The sequence below is a fragment of the Podarcis bocagei genome (assembly GCF_964188305.1).
Source record: "Podarcis bocagei genome assembly, chromosome: 5".
Taxonomy (NCBI): domain Eukaryota; kingdom Metazoa; phylum Chordata; class Lepidosauria; order Squamata; family Lacertidae; genus Podarcis; species Podarcis bocagei.
Window position 1 is genome coordinate 53,399,893 of NC_138129.1, and position 15,956 is coordinate 53,415,848.

General features: G+C 43.1%; 1 protein-coding gene across 10 annotated transcripts in view; it reads left to right on the forward strand.

Moving 5' to 3' along the window:
* RNF220 (ring finger protein 220) overlaps nucleotides 1–15,956 on the forward strand; it is a 327,427-nt gene that overhangs the window by 207,766 nt on the left and 103,705 nt on the right. Inside the window, exon 1 of one of the 10 annotated variants that reach the window (XM_081195313.1) lies at nucleotides 9,064–9,089. The exons of the other annotated variants lie outside the window; for them this stretch is intronic. Within the exon in view, the coding sequence (XP_081051439.1) occupies nucleotides 9,079–9,089 (11 nt within the window). The 5' untranslated portion in view covers nucleotides 9,064–9,078. Of the gene's footprint in view, nucleotides 1–9,063; nucleotides 9,090–15,956 lie in introns of those variants that run through there. 10 annotated transcript variants of the gene reach the window in all.

Consider the following 15,956-nt stretch of genomic DNA (forward strand, 5'->3'; position numbering starts at 1 on the left):
AAGGGAAGGATCTTCTTCTTTTTTTAAAGGGAAGATGTGCCCAACCACAGATTGTTGTTTCAGCTATTAAATAAACATTAGGGTAAAGGAAACCTCCTGTGGTGTGGGATGAAAAAAGCAGCCTTCCCTGGTCATGGCCACACAAAGAATGCCCTGGCCCATATTGTCTTCTCAGCAGGGCATCGGTGTGAACACTGCACAGTAAAGCGATTTGGACATTACTCAGAAGCATTTAACTCCAGTGTTTATGAAAAGCACCAGTGGCTTCATGGTTTGTGGCCTCTAAAGGCTTGTTTACACAGCCAAAAAGGTTTAGAGGTAATGATTCCAGGGTTATCATCTTGAGGTAACAACCTTTATCTGCATTAACAAGGCACTGGGGGATGTTACAGCTACATCTCCTTACTGGTGTTACTCAATAGATGGCATTTTTTCACCAGAGATTATGACTTCAATTTAAATGATATTTGTTTGTTTTCCCATTTATGACTTGCCTTTCTTCCATCATGGAGCCCCCATCCTTTCACTAACCAGACTCAGATCTGCTTAGCTGCAGTAACATTACTGTACCATATGCCTTCAGACCAGGAATTGGATGGGGGAATTGGATAGCGTGTTGAGTTTCCTGTATTGCAGGGGGTTGGACTAGATGACCCTGAGGGTCCCTTCCTACTCTACAATTCTATGATTCTATGTCTTGGACTTGAGATGTATAATCGTAGTATCTTAGAACAAAAGAGAGGAGTGTTGTTTCTATTTTTAATTGAGATTGCTGAGTCTATGTCACCTCACTTCAGTTTCTGATTCAACCCTTGCTTGGGTGAACAAATCAGTTTTCATCCCCAAACAACAGACTTATCTGTTACAGCAGGATTTGTCCCCTCTACCAGAGAAAAATAAATTCAACTTTGGCTTATTTGGGACTTTGTCATGAACTTTGAATGACAAACCTTCCTCTTCACACATGCCTTACTACTTTTTGTTAGCTTTGCTTTAATTATCTCCAGAATCAGCACTGCCTCATTTTGTAGATCCAGTGTAGGAACACTTTAGCAAGGCATTTTTTAAACCCTCAACAGGTGTGAAGCAAGTTGCAGCTGTCTCACTGGCCATGTAGTCCAGTTGCGTATTAGAATCTGAGCCAATTGGCCACTACAACAGCTTTGCCCTTGCTCTGCCTATGTACACCCTATGCCATTAAAGCACATCTGAAACACATTCTTTCCCCTCAAAGAGTTAGAATCCCAGTGAACCTTAACAAACAACAGTGTTCAGAATTCTCTGAAGAATGTGCTTCGAATTTGTCTAAAGGTATAGTGTTTGTACACGGCTGTTTATCCAGTGAATGTGCAGTCTGTTGCATTTGTGCCTGATTGGACGTCCTGCATATTTTTGAATGGGAGGTGAACTGGAGCACGGTTCCTCTGAGCAAGGCTATCCTCTGTGGTCTGAACAATGAGTGAAGCGCATGTGACATTGGTAGCCTGCTTTAGTATTGCCCAATAGAGGGGAAGTGGCTGAATAAGTCCTAAAAAGAAACTAGATAGGCAACTATCCAGAGCTGAAGGATAGTCTGAAGGAATCTTGCTGGGGCAGGGGATTGGACTATATTGCCTCCAATGATATTTCTAATATTCTTTAATTTAAAAGCAGTGCCTAGCACCTACCTTGCCACAAAATGTTGCATCTATTTCCAAAACTGCCCTGTAAAAGTAAGATAGAAACTTGTTTGTTTTTCAGAAGGACATGCCAGCGTGGACGGAGTTAATCCCCTCCAAGCCGAAGCTTGTAGTTTTGTTTTCTTTCAATTTATATCCTTCGCTTAAAAAGGGAGGGAGGAGGGGGAAGAAACGCCCGGCAGGTGACATATTCTAAGAGGGAGCAGCGAAATCGTGTTAACCACTTCAAAATCTCATATATTCAATCGGCCTCTGGCAAGACATCTGCCTAATGTTAGCGCTTAAATATCCTTTTCCATTTTACATGCATTCAAGTCTCATTTGAGTGAAATGAAACGGTATTATTAAAGGGAGATTTTGCACAAATGGCCTGAATTTGACATGTCAAGTTCAATGAGGCTGTTACATATGTAATGCTGAGAAGGGGCTCCGAGGCTCCTGGCACTTGAAACAGCGCCAGTGGCTCAGAAATGAAATTTGCATGCAGCCCTTTCTCTCCCCACCCTTCCACTGCCTCCCACGGAATGCCAAGTAGCTGCTCATGCAGTACACAGCCCTGGGTTAGGATCCGGGGACAAGGCACAGTGCCCTATGGTGAAGCACTGAAGGGATTGAGATGCTGGCCCCCCAAGCTCTATAGTTGACTTTAGAAAAAACATTAAAAGAATCGCTGTGTTGAAAGGTGCCCCAGCTGCCCTCTAATCTGCCTCCACCCAGCCACCCAGTCATGGCAGAATCCTCTGGGTCCTTTATGCAACTCTTGCAAATGGCCTTTCAGTCTTCTAATGTAAAGATGATGAGATTCTACAGTGACCTTGCTTATTTCCAATACATTTGCACATTTAAGCAGTATCCAGGCATGTCTAACGTCAGTACCCAGCTTTATCAGCACCTAGCGTTGGCAGGTTCTCATGAATTGCTAAGGGCCCACTCAGCCAAGTTTCCAGTCCTGATGCAAATCCCAGTCTACCTTCCTTCCAGCTTTCCAGGTGATCAAGAGACTAGTGAGAGGCTGCACTCAAGGATAATGGAATTGTTTGAGCACTCTCATTGGAGAGAGGCAACTTTCATGGTACTTTTCTCCTTAGAGACGGGGAGGCACAAAAACATGAAGCCCAAGCCCTGCTAACTCCCTACCCGCCCATCTGTTCTATTGCTGCTGAATTAAAAGTGAATGGGAAGGTATCCTAACAAAGCTAGCTAGCACTGTGGTTTTCTAACACTCATTGATTCAGGCTGTGCCACCTGCACTGATCCTACAGGTTCATTTGTAATTGTGGATTAGCGCAACCTGAACAGTTTATGAGTGCATTTGCACTGATTCAGCATATCTAGCTCTCAGAAAATCTTTTGTGTTAATAAGTGGCCCTACTATTTAACCAAAATATGTGGGTTGTACAGTGGTACCTCGGGTTACATACACTTCAGGTTACAGACTCCACTAACCCAGAAATAGTACCTTGGCTTAAGAACTTTGCTTCAGGATGAGAACAGAAATCGTGATCTGGTGGGGCGGCAGCAGCGGGAGGCCCCATTAAAGTGGTGCTTCAGATTAAGAACGGACCTCCAGAACGAATTAAGTACTTAACCCGAGGTACCACTGTATTTAGTGTAGAATTAAGCAGATAGTTCTGTCAGCGCAAGGATTTCTCCTTGTTCAGTGAAACAATTCCCCCCGTTCCTCCCCCAGCATACTCCCTAAATCTGTTCTGGGATTTCCCCTGACACTCTGGAGCAGATTTTGGGATGGCATGGGGCACACAGAGAGAGGGAGAGAGGGATTTTTTTTTTGTTTTACTAGTGCAATTACTTCACTGAATATCACATTGTTCCTCTACATCACAACACATGCAGGAAGTTTCTTATTTAGATAAATGGGTCATGATGTAGGACAAAAGCTGAGAGCTTTGAGATTCTGTAGGACAACTAGAGCCATAGTATGGCTGCATCCTTACATCAGAGATGGGAAACCTATGGCCTTCTAGGTGTTGCTGGACTCCAACTCTCATCAGTCCCAGCCTGCATGGCCAGTGGCCAGGAATAATGGGAACGGTAGCCCAACAATGTATGAAGAGCCACAGGTTCCTCACATATGTCAGGAACCTTGGTGGTCTGAGATTAGTCTGCTCATTTATTTTTGCTGAGCTATATGTATGGAATGCATACCCAGTGCTTAAAATCCCCCTTCCTCCTGTATCAGTATTTTGGTATAACATTGCCAGCATCCTCCTATTCCATTAGCACTATTATGCAGACATAACAGGAGATAGTAGAGAGAATGAGATAAAAAAACAGGGCTCTTCCAGATAACCAGTTTACTGAGCATTCATCCTAATTTGTTTATGCACACACACAGACACAGTGCTTTTTTTCTGGGGGGAAGCAGGGGTACACACACCCCTAAACATTTTGTGAATCTAAGTTTGGCCTCATTGAGGGGCAGTATTTCAATATAAGTAGGAAAATGAAAGTACCCCTAAACATTTTTTTAAGGAAAAAAGCACTGCGCGCGCACACACACACACACACGTTATACAACATCACTATTGAGCATTCAATTTGAGTGAAGGTTATATAGCATCACCTGACATTGCCATTATCTGACACTCTCGAGTGTATTTTCCCATCACTTTTCTTACCACAAAAAATTATGTGGCTGTTTTTGGAAGTGAATTTATTGTGCAAGAACTTAAGAGCACCAAATCCACTTTAATTGTGCAATCTAAATTTACTGGTATATGATAGAATCATACCTGCAAAATAGTGACACAAAATAGTGTGGAAGTGGCCACACTGAGTATAATCACTGAGCTCAGTCTTGAATTCAGGTAAGACACTCCAGTTTGAAATATGGTGTTTTCTGCCCTCCTGTAATCATGAGTTGGGTTGATCCACTAGGAACTCACCTACAGGGAGCGTATGAGCAGGTACCACAATGTTCCCTGGGTAATCCAGCAGTTGACTGTGCCAGCCCTCTTCAGAATCCTCCTGAGAAGCTAATCCCGAAGAGGTGTGCAAGATGTAATCCTTTCCCCCCAATAAGAATAAATGGAGTGCATAAAACATAAATAAGTCCCATTGTCACATGCCATGCATCAGGGTCACTGCTCTCACCTCTTGGCTCTCCTAGATTTACGCCCAGTGACATAAACCGGCCAGGCAACGCACTGGTACCTCCAAAGCAACCAACACTCAGGTCTTACAGAGCTTCGAGCGAGGGAGATTAGAGACATTTATGAGTGAGGGCCTTTTTTCTTTCACAAAGCTCCATTGAAATACCTAGTAAATCTCTCACCTTAAAAGCAACCTGACAACCAAGCAGAGATCTAAAGAGACAGTGACTAGCCAGCATTACTCTCAGTGAGAATTAGACCCCGGTGGCCCCCCATCTCCCTCCATTCGCTAACTTTTTTCTCATTAGTTTCCCTTTGATTCCCCCCACCCATCAGCTTTTTAACATTTCATCCTTTCTTTCTTTCTTCCCTCTTCTCCTCCCCCTCCTTCCCATGGTATCATGGCGACATCTCCAAGCCAAGTACTTTTAATTTCGCCTGTGGCCCTTGCTGACACCGTGGATATGCACAGCAAGTTAAATTCCCGCCTGATCAATAAAGCAGAAGCCGTGTGTCCGACCGGTCGATACTTTTTTATCTGTCTTCAGCCCAGTCCTGCTGATGACAGGCCTCTTGCGCATTGCCAAAGACACTCAAGGGCAACCGGGCTTTCAAAAACACGAGCACTTTAAATATATATATATCATTATTATTATTATTATGTTATTATTATGTTTATAATCCCCTCCAAAAAACCCCCTCTAATATATCCCTATAGGAAGACGGAAAGCAGTTCACAGTGTTTGGCCTTTGCTTGAAGCATTTTTATGATTTATCTTAATTTTTAATTGAAAAAAAAACTTGTGAATTAATTGATTTCTGGGGCTTGCCAATTAACATTGTAATTGGGTGCATGATAAATTCTGAGGCAGTGTAATTTTTTATTCTTGTCACCAAGAGGGGCTTGGTGAGGGCAGCTTTTTTCTGCATGTCTCCTTGCCTAGAATGTACTCTACCTCCAAGGTACCGCCTTGCTTACTGCTAGCAGCTTCTTCAGAAAGAGAGATAAGTAACCTATTCAGCTTTGCAAAATGGGATCTCTCAAAGGCATAAATTCATGCCTGGTAGATCTGAAGGAGAGGGCAGTTCCCTCACAAGGTTCTTTTCCTTCTAGTTTTTCCTTCCCATTCCACAGCATATACCTAATCAATGCTTCCTCCATTCAGTTATGGCTTAGGAAAGTGAAAGTCTTGAGCTGTTGCTCCTGAAGTAGTGTTGCCCAGTTGCAACCCTGGGAATATGCATATACCTTTGGATCTCCCAGTGCAATAGCAAATGAGGCAGCCACAGCTTATTCCATCCATTCTTTCTCTTTCTTTGTGCACTTGGAGCCCTGCTTGCCACACAGCTGGTGGGTAGAAGAAGGGGGGCAGAAAGACTATGGCTACAATGTCTCCCACTTCTTGGAGGTGGTGGGGCTTCAAAATAAATGAATATTTTGCAGGACACAACCTGGCAATGCTATCTAAAAATGAGTTTGGCAATGGAGAGAAATAGAGGTGTTGTCAGGGCCTGGTCATTATGTTTTGGCAAGGGAATATGCATCACCCTGCTATGTAACATTTGAGTTGGCAGGTGGAGGAGATGCCCAACCTTAAAGTTTAGAGGATACTTCTGGACCATCACCCAATTGCTCAGGTTAAAGGCCCTTTTCCCAGTCTCATTCATTACCCATTACTCAAAGACCCTGTAGGCAGAACAGAAAGAAGAGGTGAAGAGGGTATACATAAAGAGGAATGGAGAGTCAGGCCTTTACAAGTTTCAACCAATAGAAGACTCATCAGCTTCTGCATAGTCCAGTGCTATTAGCTGAAAGGTAAAGGTTACCAGAACACCACTAGCGAGGAGATACGGCACCACAAACCTGTGTGTGGCACAACATCATTGGAGTCCAGCAGAGTCCACAAACTGTGCATAGACCAATGCTATCACTAAACCTAATGTGGTTTAGTCTTTGCCTCATCCCTAGTTTATGTTCAGTGCCGATGAAGATGAAGATGATTAATTATTATTATTAATTTTGTTTAGGAATCATTTAATTTATTAATCATTCCCATATATAAAACAGTTATATACATAAAAATAGTTGACACAATTGCACACATAAAAACAATTTTATACAAAACAATAATAAATATAAAAAGGGGGTTAAAACAACTGTGTTCACATACATAAGATCAATTCAGGTCGCAACCTGGATAAAGATTTTGGAAGGTTTGTTGAAAGAGGAACATCTTTATCAGGCATTGAAAAGGCAAAGAGAAGGCTGGGCAACCCAGTCAAATGGGTGGAGTACAAATAATAAAAATATTATTAAAAATTATTATTACTTGTCTGGTATGCAGTGGGAGGGAGTTCCAAAGGATAGGTGTCACTACACTAAAGGCCTGATTCTGGCATTGTACAGAACAGACCTCCTGATAGGATTCCCTCTTCTTCATAAAACAGTAATTGGGTATGTAAGGAATGAGACAATATTTTAGGCATCTTGGTATTTGTACACCAATACTAGCACCTTGAGGGATGCGGGTGGCGCTGTGGGTTAAACCACAGATCCTAGGACTTGCTGATCAGAAGAGCAGCGGTTCGAATCCCTGTGACGGGGTGAGCTCCCGTTGCTCGCTCCCTGCTCCTGCCAACCTAGCAGTTCGAAAGCACGTCAAAGTGCAAGTAGATAAATAGGTACCGCTCCGACGGGAAGGTAAACGGCATTTCCGTGCGCTGCTCTGGTTTGCCAGAAGTGGCTTAGTCATGCTGGCCACATGACCCGGAAGCTGTACACAGGCTCCCTCGGACAATAAAGCGAGATGAGCGCCGCAACCCCAGAGTCGGTCACGACTGGACCTAATGGTCAGGGGTCCCTTTACTTTTTTACCAGCACCTTGAACCTATCTCAGCAGCTAATTGGCAGCCAATGTACATACAGGTGTACATGCAGTCAATAGGTTTTACATTGATTGCTTCAGCCTTTGAAGGCATCCTACTTTCAGTGGGGAAATTGACAGTTATGCTGTAGTTAGCTACTGTGCCTTTATTCAGGAATATGTCAGCCTCTCTCCAGACTTATGTTCATATCATCAACTTTCATGCTTCTCAATTTTCTTTGGTACAGGTATTCTACCTTTAGAATGGTGTATGCCCAAAAGAGTGTAAGTGAATGTTTCTTTTTCAAAAGAAAAGGCCAAGTAATTTTTACTTCATGTTGAGTGTGGCCATCTTTTCTACAAACTCTTCAGCTATGCCTCTGTCAACATCCTGTGGTTTTGACAGGATCCTGATACACAAAATTTGCAGAGGAAAAGCTTTTTCTGGCATAGATATAAGTTGTTGGAAGAGCTTCACCTCCTTAATTGCTGTGTCACAGGTTTCTATTATAAGCACAGGAGCAAGAGGAGTTTGTTTTTTAAGGGTGGCAAGTTGTTTTGTGTTGTGATTTCAAACTTCTGTTCTTGACAAGGGAGCAGGTGATGCTGTGGTCTAAACCTCTTGGGCTTGCTGATCAGAAGGTCGGCAGTTCAAGTCAGCGTGACAGGGTGAGCTCCTGATGCTCTATTGCAGCTCCTGCCAACCTATTTGTTTCGAAAGCATACCAGTGTGAGTACATAAATAGACGAGAAGGTAAACGGCGTTTCTGTGTGCTCTGGCATTTGTCACAGTGTCCCATTGCACCATGCTGGCCACATGACCCAGAAAGCTGTCTGCGGACAAACTCCGGCTCCCTTGGCCTGAAGCGAGATGAGCGCTGCACCTAATAGTCAAGTTTGACTGGACTTAACCATCCAGGGGTCCTTTACCTGTACCTTTACTTTGGCAAACTGAATTTGTGCCCTGCCATATTTGCTATTGAGATGGGTCAGAGACCTGATTGTGACATTAGTGAAAATGGAGACATGGTGTGGTATTCAACTAAGTTTTATTCACAGAAGACCCATTTAAATTAATGAACATGATTAAGTTTGGTCCATTAATTTCAGTGTGTCTCCTCTGAATAAAATTGAGTTGAATGCTACCCATGTCCTCTGTTGTTGCACCTCTTCAGTACTGGGACATTGAAGCTTGGCCTAACTTTGTGGCTGAGATTCTGAATGTGACTGAGCTTGAACTAGGCCTCAGAACACAAAAGTTCAAGCTCCACCACATTCTCCCTGTATGACATTAAGTGAATCTGGCAACTCATCTGGGCCTCTGTTCCCCATGTGTATAGAAAGGTTAATAGAGGTTGTAATTTTAAATTTGTCAGTGATTGTGAGGCCACTTGGACATTTAGTTGTTGAAGGGTGCACCATATGATGAGCAGGTAAGCTAACAAAGTGAACCCAGGTGCCCTGGTGAAGGGCAGGGTAGGGAGAAACATGGGCAGCAGAATAGATTGGGCAACTAAGCTCATGGAAAATGTCTCTAAGTCTTTTCCCCTGCAAGCAAAATTCAACTGTAGGCCAGTCCTTTTGGTGGATTAAAGCTACCAGCTGGAGGATAATTATTCCCCCATTACAGCTACAGTAACAAAGATCAGTCTCCACATCCTCCCCCCCCCCCTGGCTTGTATCTTGTCTTTTTTCGTCAGACTGGCTTTATGTTTCCCCCCCTCCTGTCGTTTTCTTTTCTGGGAAGAGTTAAGGAGCTGAATTTGTTGGATTCAACCCATAAAGAAAGGCAAAACAAAGCGGAAACCAAAATATAGCCATTTGGTTAAAAGAAAACACACACCCATGTTTCCCTTTACAGTGGTACCTCGGGTTCAGGTTACAGACTCTGCTTCAGGTTACAGACTCTGCTAACCCAGAAATAGTACCTCGGGTTAAGAAATTTACCTCAGGATGAGAACAGAAATCGTGTGGCGGCAGCAGGAAGCCCCATTAGCTAAAGCGGTACCTCAGGTTAAGAACAGTTTCAGGTTAAGAATGGACCTCCAGAACAAATTAAGTTCTTAACCCGAGGTACCACTGTACTTTATCACTGAGTTGATCTTATGGTGCAAGTGATTGCTTCATGGATTCTTATCCTGAAGCTGCTGTGTACAAATTGGAGATTACTGGCTATCGTGAGCTTGTGCAAGTGTTATTTTGTGTGGGGATGAGAACAGAAATCGTGTGGCGGCAGCAGGAAGCCCCATTAGCTAAAGCGGTACCTCAGGTTAAGAACAGTTTCAGGTTAAGAACGGACCTCCAGAACAAATTAAGTTCTTAACCCGAGGTACCACTGTACTTTATCACTGAGTTGATCTTATGGTGCAAGTGATTGCTTCATGGATTCTTATCCTGAAGCTGCTGTGTACAAATTGGAGATTACTGGCTATCGTGAGCTTGTGCAAGTGTTATTTTGTGTGGGGTTCCCCCACTGATAAATATAGTGCAGGCTAATGGTCACTGATCATCCTGATTTACAGGTTCTTGGTTAGGGTTGTAACAAGAGGGCAAGAGATCACTATGGCCTGATTTGAGTGTGGGCAAGTCAATTGCTTGTATTGGAGTTTGGCTGCTTCAGCAGATGTACCATTTCTACCCTGCTGCTGATTTGGGGAAGTGCCAAGATGAGTCTCTTGGGGCTAGCATTTGCTTAGCATTGAGTGCCAAGCTTTTTAAAGTCTTCCCCATTCCCTGCAGCACTACCCTCCCATTTTGTGAGGGTAGATTTGTTTTCTGCTTAGTTCTTTGATGGTCAGGTGGTTGCTCTCTCCAACACAACTGTACTATTACTATAGTAATTCTACTATTACTATTATTATTTATCAAAATTTCTATACTACCCTTCATCTGAAGATCACAGGGTGGTTTACAGTATAAAAGCACAAAAATGCATAACATTATACAGTAACAAACAAAAGCAATAACCCCTCCCCATAGACTTTCTCACTGTAACAGAATTGCCTGTGCTCCAATGTGTGGACTGACTATTCTGCTATTGTCTCTGAATGGTAGAATTAGTGCAACGATAGAAGTGTGGTTGGGACATCCATTTACTTACTGTTATAACAAGCCCTCAGAAACCTTTACTCTACACTTTCTAGGCAGAAATCCCAAATAGCTGTTTGCTGTGATTCAGTTTTAAAGAGCAGATTTTTGTGGGGAAAGCTCCAGAGCAAAAAATGAAAGGGTGTGTGTGTGTGTGTGTGTGTGTGTGTGCTCGGACACAGAGCTTTAACGTGTGGACCTGTTCCTGGAAAGAGCGGAGCAAATGGTAAGTGAGGATAAGCCCTAAGTCAAAATGAGTAGATGCTCCCTCTACAATGTGGAGGTCAGGTGGAACTGAATTTAATTGAGAAAAAGCTCCAATCCTAGCTCAGACAGCAAAGTACAGAGGCTACACCTGCCTTAGTACCACTTTCCAGGCAACTCTTACTTAAAGCTTTGGGTTGTTTCCAAATAACTCATCAGCCCAAGGATTTCTGCTCGTGCAACAGAATTGCCCCTTTTTTGTGTGCCCCCCCCCCGTTCCCTTCTCAGATCTTCTGTGGGTGGTTGGGCAGAAACCCAGAACAGATTTAGGAGGGCCTGGGAGAGGGGGAGTTCCATTGTGCAAGCAGAAATCTTTGTGCTGATGGAATGAGCTAGTTGGATACCTATCGCTGTACACCATGAAAATATAACAGGGAAGGATAGCGGGCGGGAAAGAGAAGGGTTGTTGCTCAGTAGAGGAACACATGCCTTGTGTACAGTAGGTTACAGGTTCAATTCCCAGTATCTCCAGTAAGAGCTGAGAAAATATTCCTGTCAGAAATCCTAGAAAGCTGCTGCCAGTCAAAATAGAGTCTGTATTGTCTGTATCAGTACTGAGCTAGATGGGCCAATGATTTGACTCAGCATGACAGCTTCCCATGGTCCTATGCATCTATATTTTTTTAATACAGATTGCTGTCAGATTTTTAAATACTGCCTGCATTCATGAAGGCTATAAATGAACTTATTTTATATGGAAGTTTGTGTCAAAGCAATGGAACCAACCAACAAAACTCCACGTTCTCTGCTAGTGTCCCTCATTTCAGTTAGGTTTGAAGCACATCCATTATCAAACTATAAGCCAGGATGATTAACAATTTTACATTCATGCTCATGTCATCCTCAGATTTTATTTGGGCTTCTGGGAGGCTGGAGTGAAGAAAAGTAAAAACAGACTTTTAGACCACTTTGTTTTATCTAAAAGTGGCAGTGTGCAGGCTCACTGTGCTTATCCCCATTTGGCAAGCAATATTTTTCTCTCATGTTGGAGCATTTTCCCAGTGACTACTAGCTGATATAGGCCACACACACACACACACACACACACCAAAAAAACAAAAACAAACCAACAACGAATCCCTGCTTCCTTCATGTTGAGCCTTCCCATGGAACAGTCACTGATTAAAAGTGACATTTAAAATTTCCGGTTTACTTTTTCACTGCCTCTGTTTATTGCCTCTCCCCCTCCTTCCCGCGCGCGCGCACACACACACACACACACTTCATATGGTTGAAGCCAGCTCACTGCCCCTATTCTATTGTAGCACCTTTTGCTATTGGATGTCATTGTGTAAGCAGTGCATTCCAAGGTAAAATGTTGTTATTCCAAAAAGGAATTCTTATCAAGAGGCTTAATTTTAAACGCTTCTAAAACCAATAAGGCAGCCTGCTATTAAGATGCTGAATGAGGTGTCAAGAGTTTCACTCACTCACTTGGTGTCAGCTGGAGTTAGGAAAGCTCATGACCTCTTTAAAGCAGATGCCTCAGGATAACCCTCAGACTGCCCGGTTTTATACTGAATTAGACTAGTGGTCCATTTGGCCCAGTAGTGTCAACTGCTCTTCAGGAAGATCAAGTGGGGCCTCTACAAGTAGAGCCATCAGATGTCAGGCAAGACTTGGGAAGGGAGTTCATAGTCATGCATCTCTAGATAGCTGGGACTCTTGTGCCATTGACAATTTAGAACACACTTTTAACTAGTTTGTAGAAAAGCAATCAAATTAATGTATTTTTTAAACAGCAGAAAATGAGGTCCACTCTAGATTGGAGTACTAAAAACTATATTTATTGCATGAAGGAGAGCAAGTAAGACGATGACTTATGTGGACCAAGTGGTGATAATAGAAGCAGAAGTTGCAAAGCCCCCCCCCCCGATTAAATATTCAAGAGGATAATATATTTTTGAATTATTGTATAACTCCCATTCATTTCCATGTGGTTTCTGTTGGAGAACTTCCCAGCTGACTTGCTCTTTGCCAAATATTAAATTACTCTTTGCAGTCTGAGTGTTCAGGATCAGTTGTGTTACAAACTCAGTAAAAGTGTGATCCTATGGCTTTGGAATGGCATCCTGGGGGTCATAGGATACAGCAGATCTTCTCCACCATTGGTGGAGAGGGAGGTCTGCCATCACAGAGGGACCCCAGGATGCTTCCTTATAGTGGTGGCAGAGAGCTGTGTTGTTGGTACTCCAATAACAGAAAGAACAAGTGTGTGGGTTTCCTGGGCACATTGGGGGAAGCTTTGGATTCAGTGGATCTAAAGCTCCCTACTGGGCATTCCCTTGGAACAGGAAATAATGATTTCCCTCCCATTAGAGTCTATGGAGCTTTCCCCACCCTCTGCTGATGTGAGCCCAGCAGGGCTGGGAATCTGGTGTTTCTTCCCCTCCCCAATAGGATTGCTTTGTAAATATGTGCTTCTGCTTCATAACAGATGTGTTTGCAACATAGCCAAATACTAACACATATATTTGTGTGTAGAAAGTGGATCAACATGGAAACAATAATTTTTCTTAGAAATATGCAAAGCCCCAAGAACGAAAATCTTACCCACAAACTCCCCCTTAGCCTCATTAGGGGATGATAGCTATTCCCCATCTGTTAATTCCTGCCTCTTTGTGATCTGCTACTACCTAAAAGGGGCAAGTAAGTTGTGCTATCATAATGAACTGGATAAACAATTCCCCAAACAGATTAAAACTAACTGTAACTTGTAAAGGGTGGGAGGATGGGGGGTATGTAGTAATTATATTTTATTAGCTAGCAAAGCACCATTTTTTGCTTTCAAAGGATAATTCTATGTAAATCATCTTAATTAGAAGTGTCAGACAAACCTGTGAAGATCATAGTTAGCAAGTAATTTCCTATGTATGGGTTATAATTTAAACCACATGGATCGCTCGCTGTGTGGCAATATGCTGGCCATGAAATAATGTGGGGAGTGTCGGTTGAGGTTATTACTATGTAAATGTGTGATCATTTCAGACCGCTCCTGACTTGCTTAGTGATTAAAGAGAATTCTGAGGTCTCCAAAGATTGTGCTCTTTGCAAGGGCCTGGAGCAGAAAACTTTAAAAGGTGCTGGAAAGTGTTTGAACTTTAAAGGTCGTTATTTCCCTTTTACCATTTTTAATTTGCCACCACTGTTTATGGGAAGGAAGGTTTCTCTTTGCTTATGGCCTCTCACTTTCCCAACCATCAGGCTAGCGATTAATGATTTGCTCTCTGGAAGGACTGGACAAGAGAGAGTGTTGCTGCTTTACACAATACATTTACCTATGCACATAACTTACCTGTGTGTTTAAAAACACGATCTCTGACTTGGTTCTTTAATCCCAGAAGAAAAGGCTGAAATGGAGGCGTCAGCCTGTTCTGGGTTATGTGTTCTTATAATGAAGCAACAGATATGCAATACTTGTAGGAGGAATGGTCCCTTGGCCTGACCTGGTAAGACTGAAGTGTGACCCACAAAAATCACATTCTAATTCTCTAGATGAATTAATCTGGACTAGTTACCGCTAGTTAAATGATCTTCAGCATGTGCTGTTACTACTGAGAGTAGAATCAGAAGCACTTATACTCCTCAAATATTGTCAACTTTCTTTAACTGTGCTCATCATCTTGAGGCCCTTCTTTGTGTGCTCCCTACACAAGAGGCCTGGAGGGTGGCAACACAGGAACAGGCCTTTTTTTGCGGTGGCTCCATTTGTGGAGTGCTCCCCACAGGGAGACTCACCTGACACCAGGCAAAAGCCACTGTATTCTGCTCTGGTCAGACCACACCTGGAGTACTGTGTCCAGTTCTGGGCACCACAATTCAAGAAGGACACTGACAAACTGGAACGTGTCCAGAGGAGGGCAACCAAAATGGTCAAAGGCCTGGAAACGATGCCTTATGAGGAACGGCTAAGGGAGCTGGGCATGTTTAGCCTGGAGAAGAGGAGGTTAAGGGGTGATATGATAGCCATGTTCAAATATATAAAAGGATGTCACATAGAGGAGGGAGAAAGGTTGTTTTCTGCTGCTCCAGAGAAGCGGACACGGAGCAATGGATCCAAACTACAAGAAAGAAGATTCCACCTAAACATTAGGAAGAACTTCCTGACAGTAAGAGCTGTTCGACAGTGGAATTTGCTGCCAAGGAGTGTGGTGGAGTCTCCTACTTTGGAGGTCTTTAAGCAGAGGCTTGACAACCATATGTCAGGAGTGCTCTGATGGTGTTTCCTGCTTGGCAGGGGGTTGGACTCGATGGCCCTTGTGGTCTCTTCCAACTCTATGATTCTATGATTCTATGATTCTATGAAAAGCTTTGGCCTTTTAACTATCTGTGGTCTTTCAGAAGTGTGTGGGATGTTTTTAATGTATTTCTCTTTCCTTTTGGTTTTCATGTATCCATGTGGGGTGTAATGTTTGTTTGTTTGTTTGTTTGTTTGTTTGTCCATTCATTTGTAAGTTGCTTTGGGTTGCCCTGGGCACTGAAGCAACTAATAAATTCAATAAATAAAAATAAGAATCATTCATTTCCTCGTTGCATCATGGAAAGGAAGAATTGGTTAAATACCATAAAGCATATTTAACTGCCAACTTCATAGGAACCACATTCCCTTCTGGGCAGTCCTCCGAGAGCCACATGTCACTGTTGGTTAGGGCCAGAGGCAAAAGTGGGCAGAGCAATAAATGTGAAGGTAACTTCTGTATGGTAGACTAGTTTCTTCAGACTCATGCATCTCTCTCTATCCTCCAGCCAGCCAAGCAAAAGCCCTCAAGGAAGGTGCAAAGCAAGGCTGGTGAGGGGTGTGTCTCAGGAGGATGTATAACCTGGGGAGAGTCCTGAGGGCTATAGAGAGAGGAATGGTGGGCCACCATTGTTCCCCGCCCTGAGGAGAAGAGTATGGTATCTCCACGATGACAAATCTTAAAAACCACTTTTGACAATCATTTGGTAAG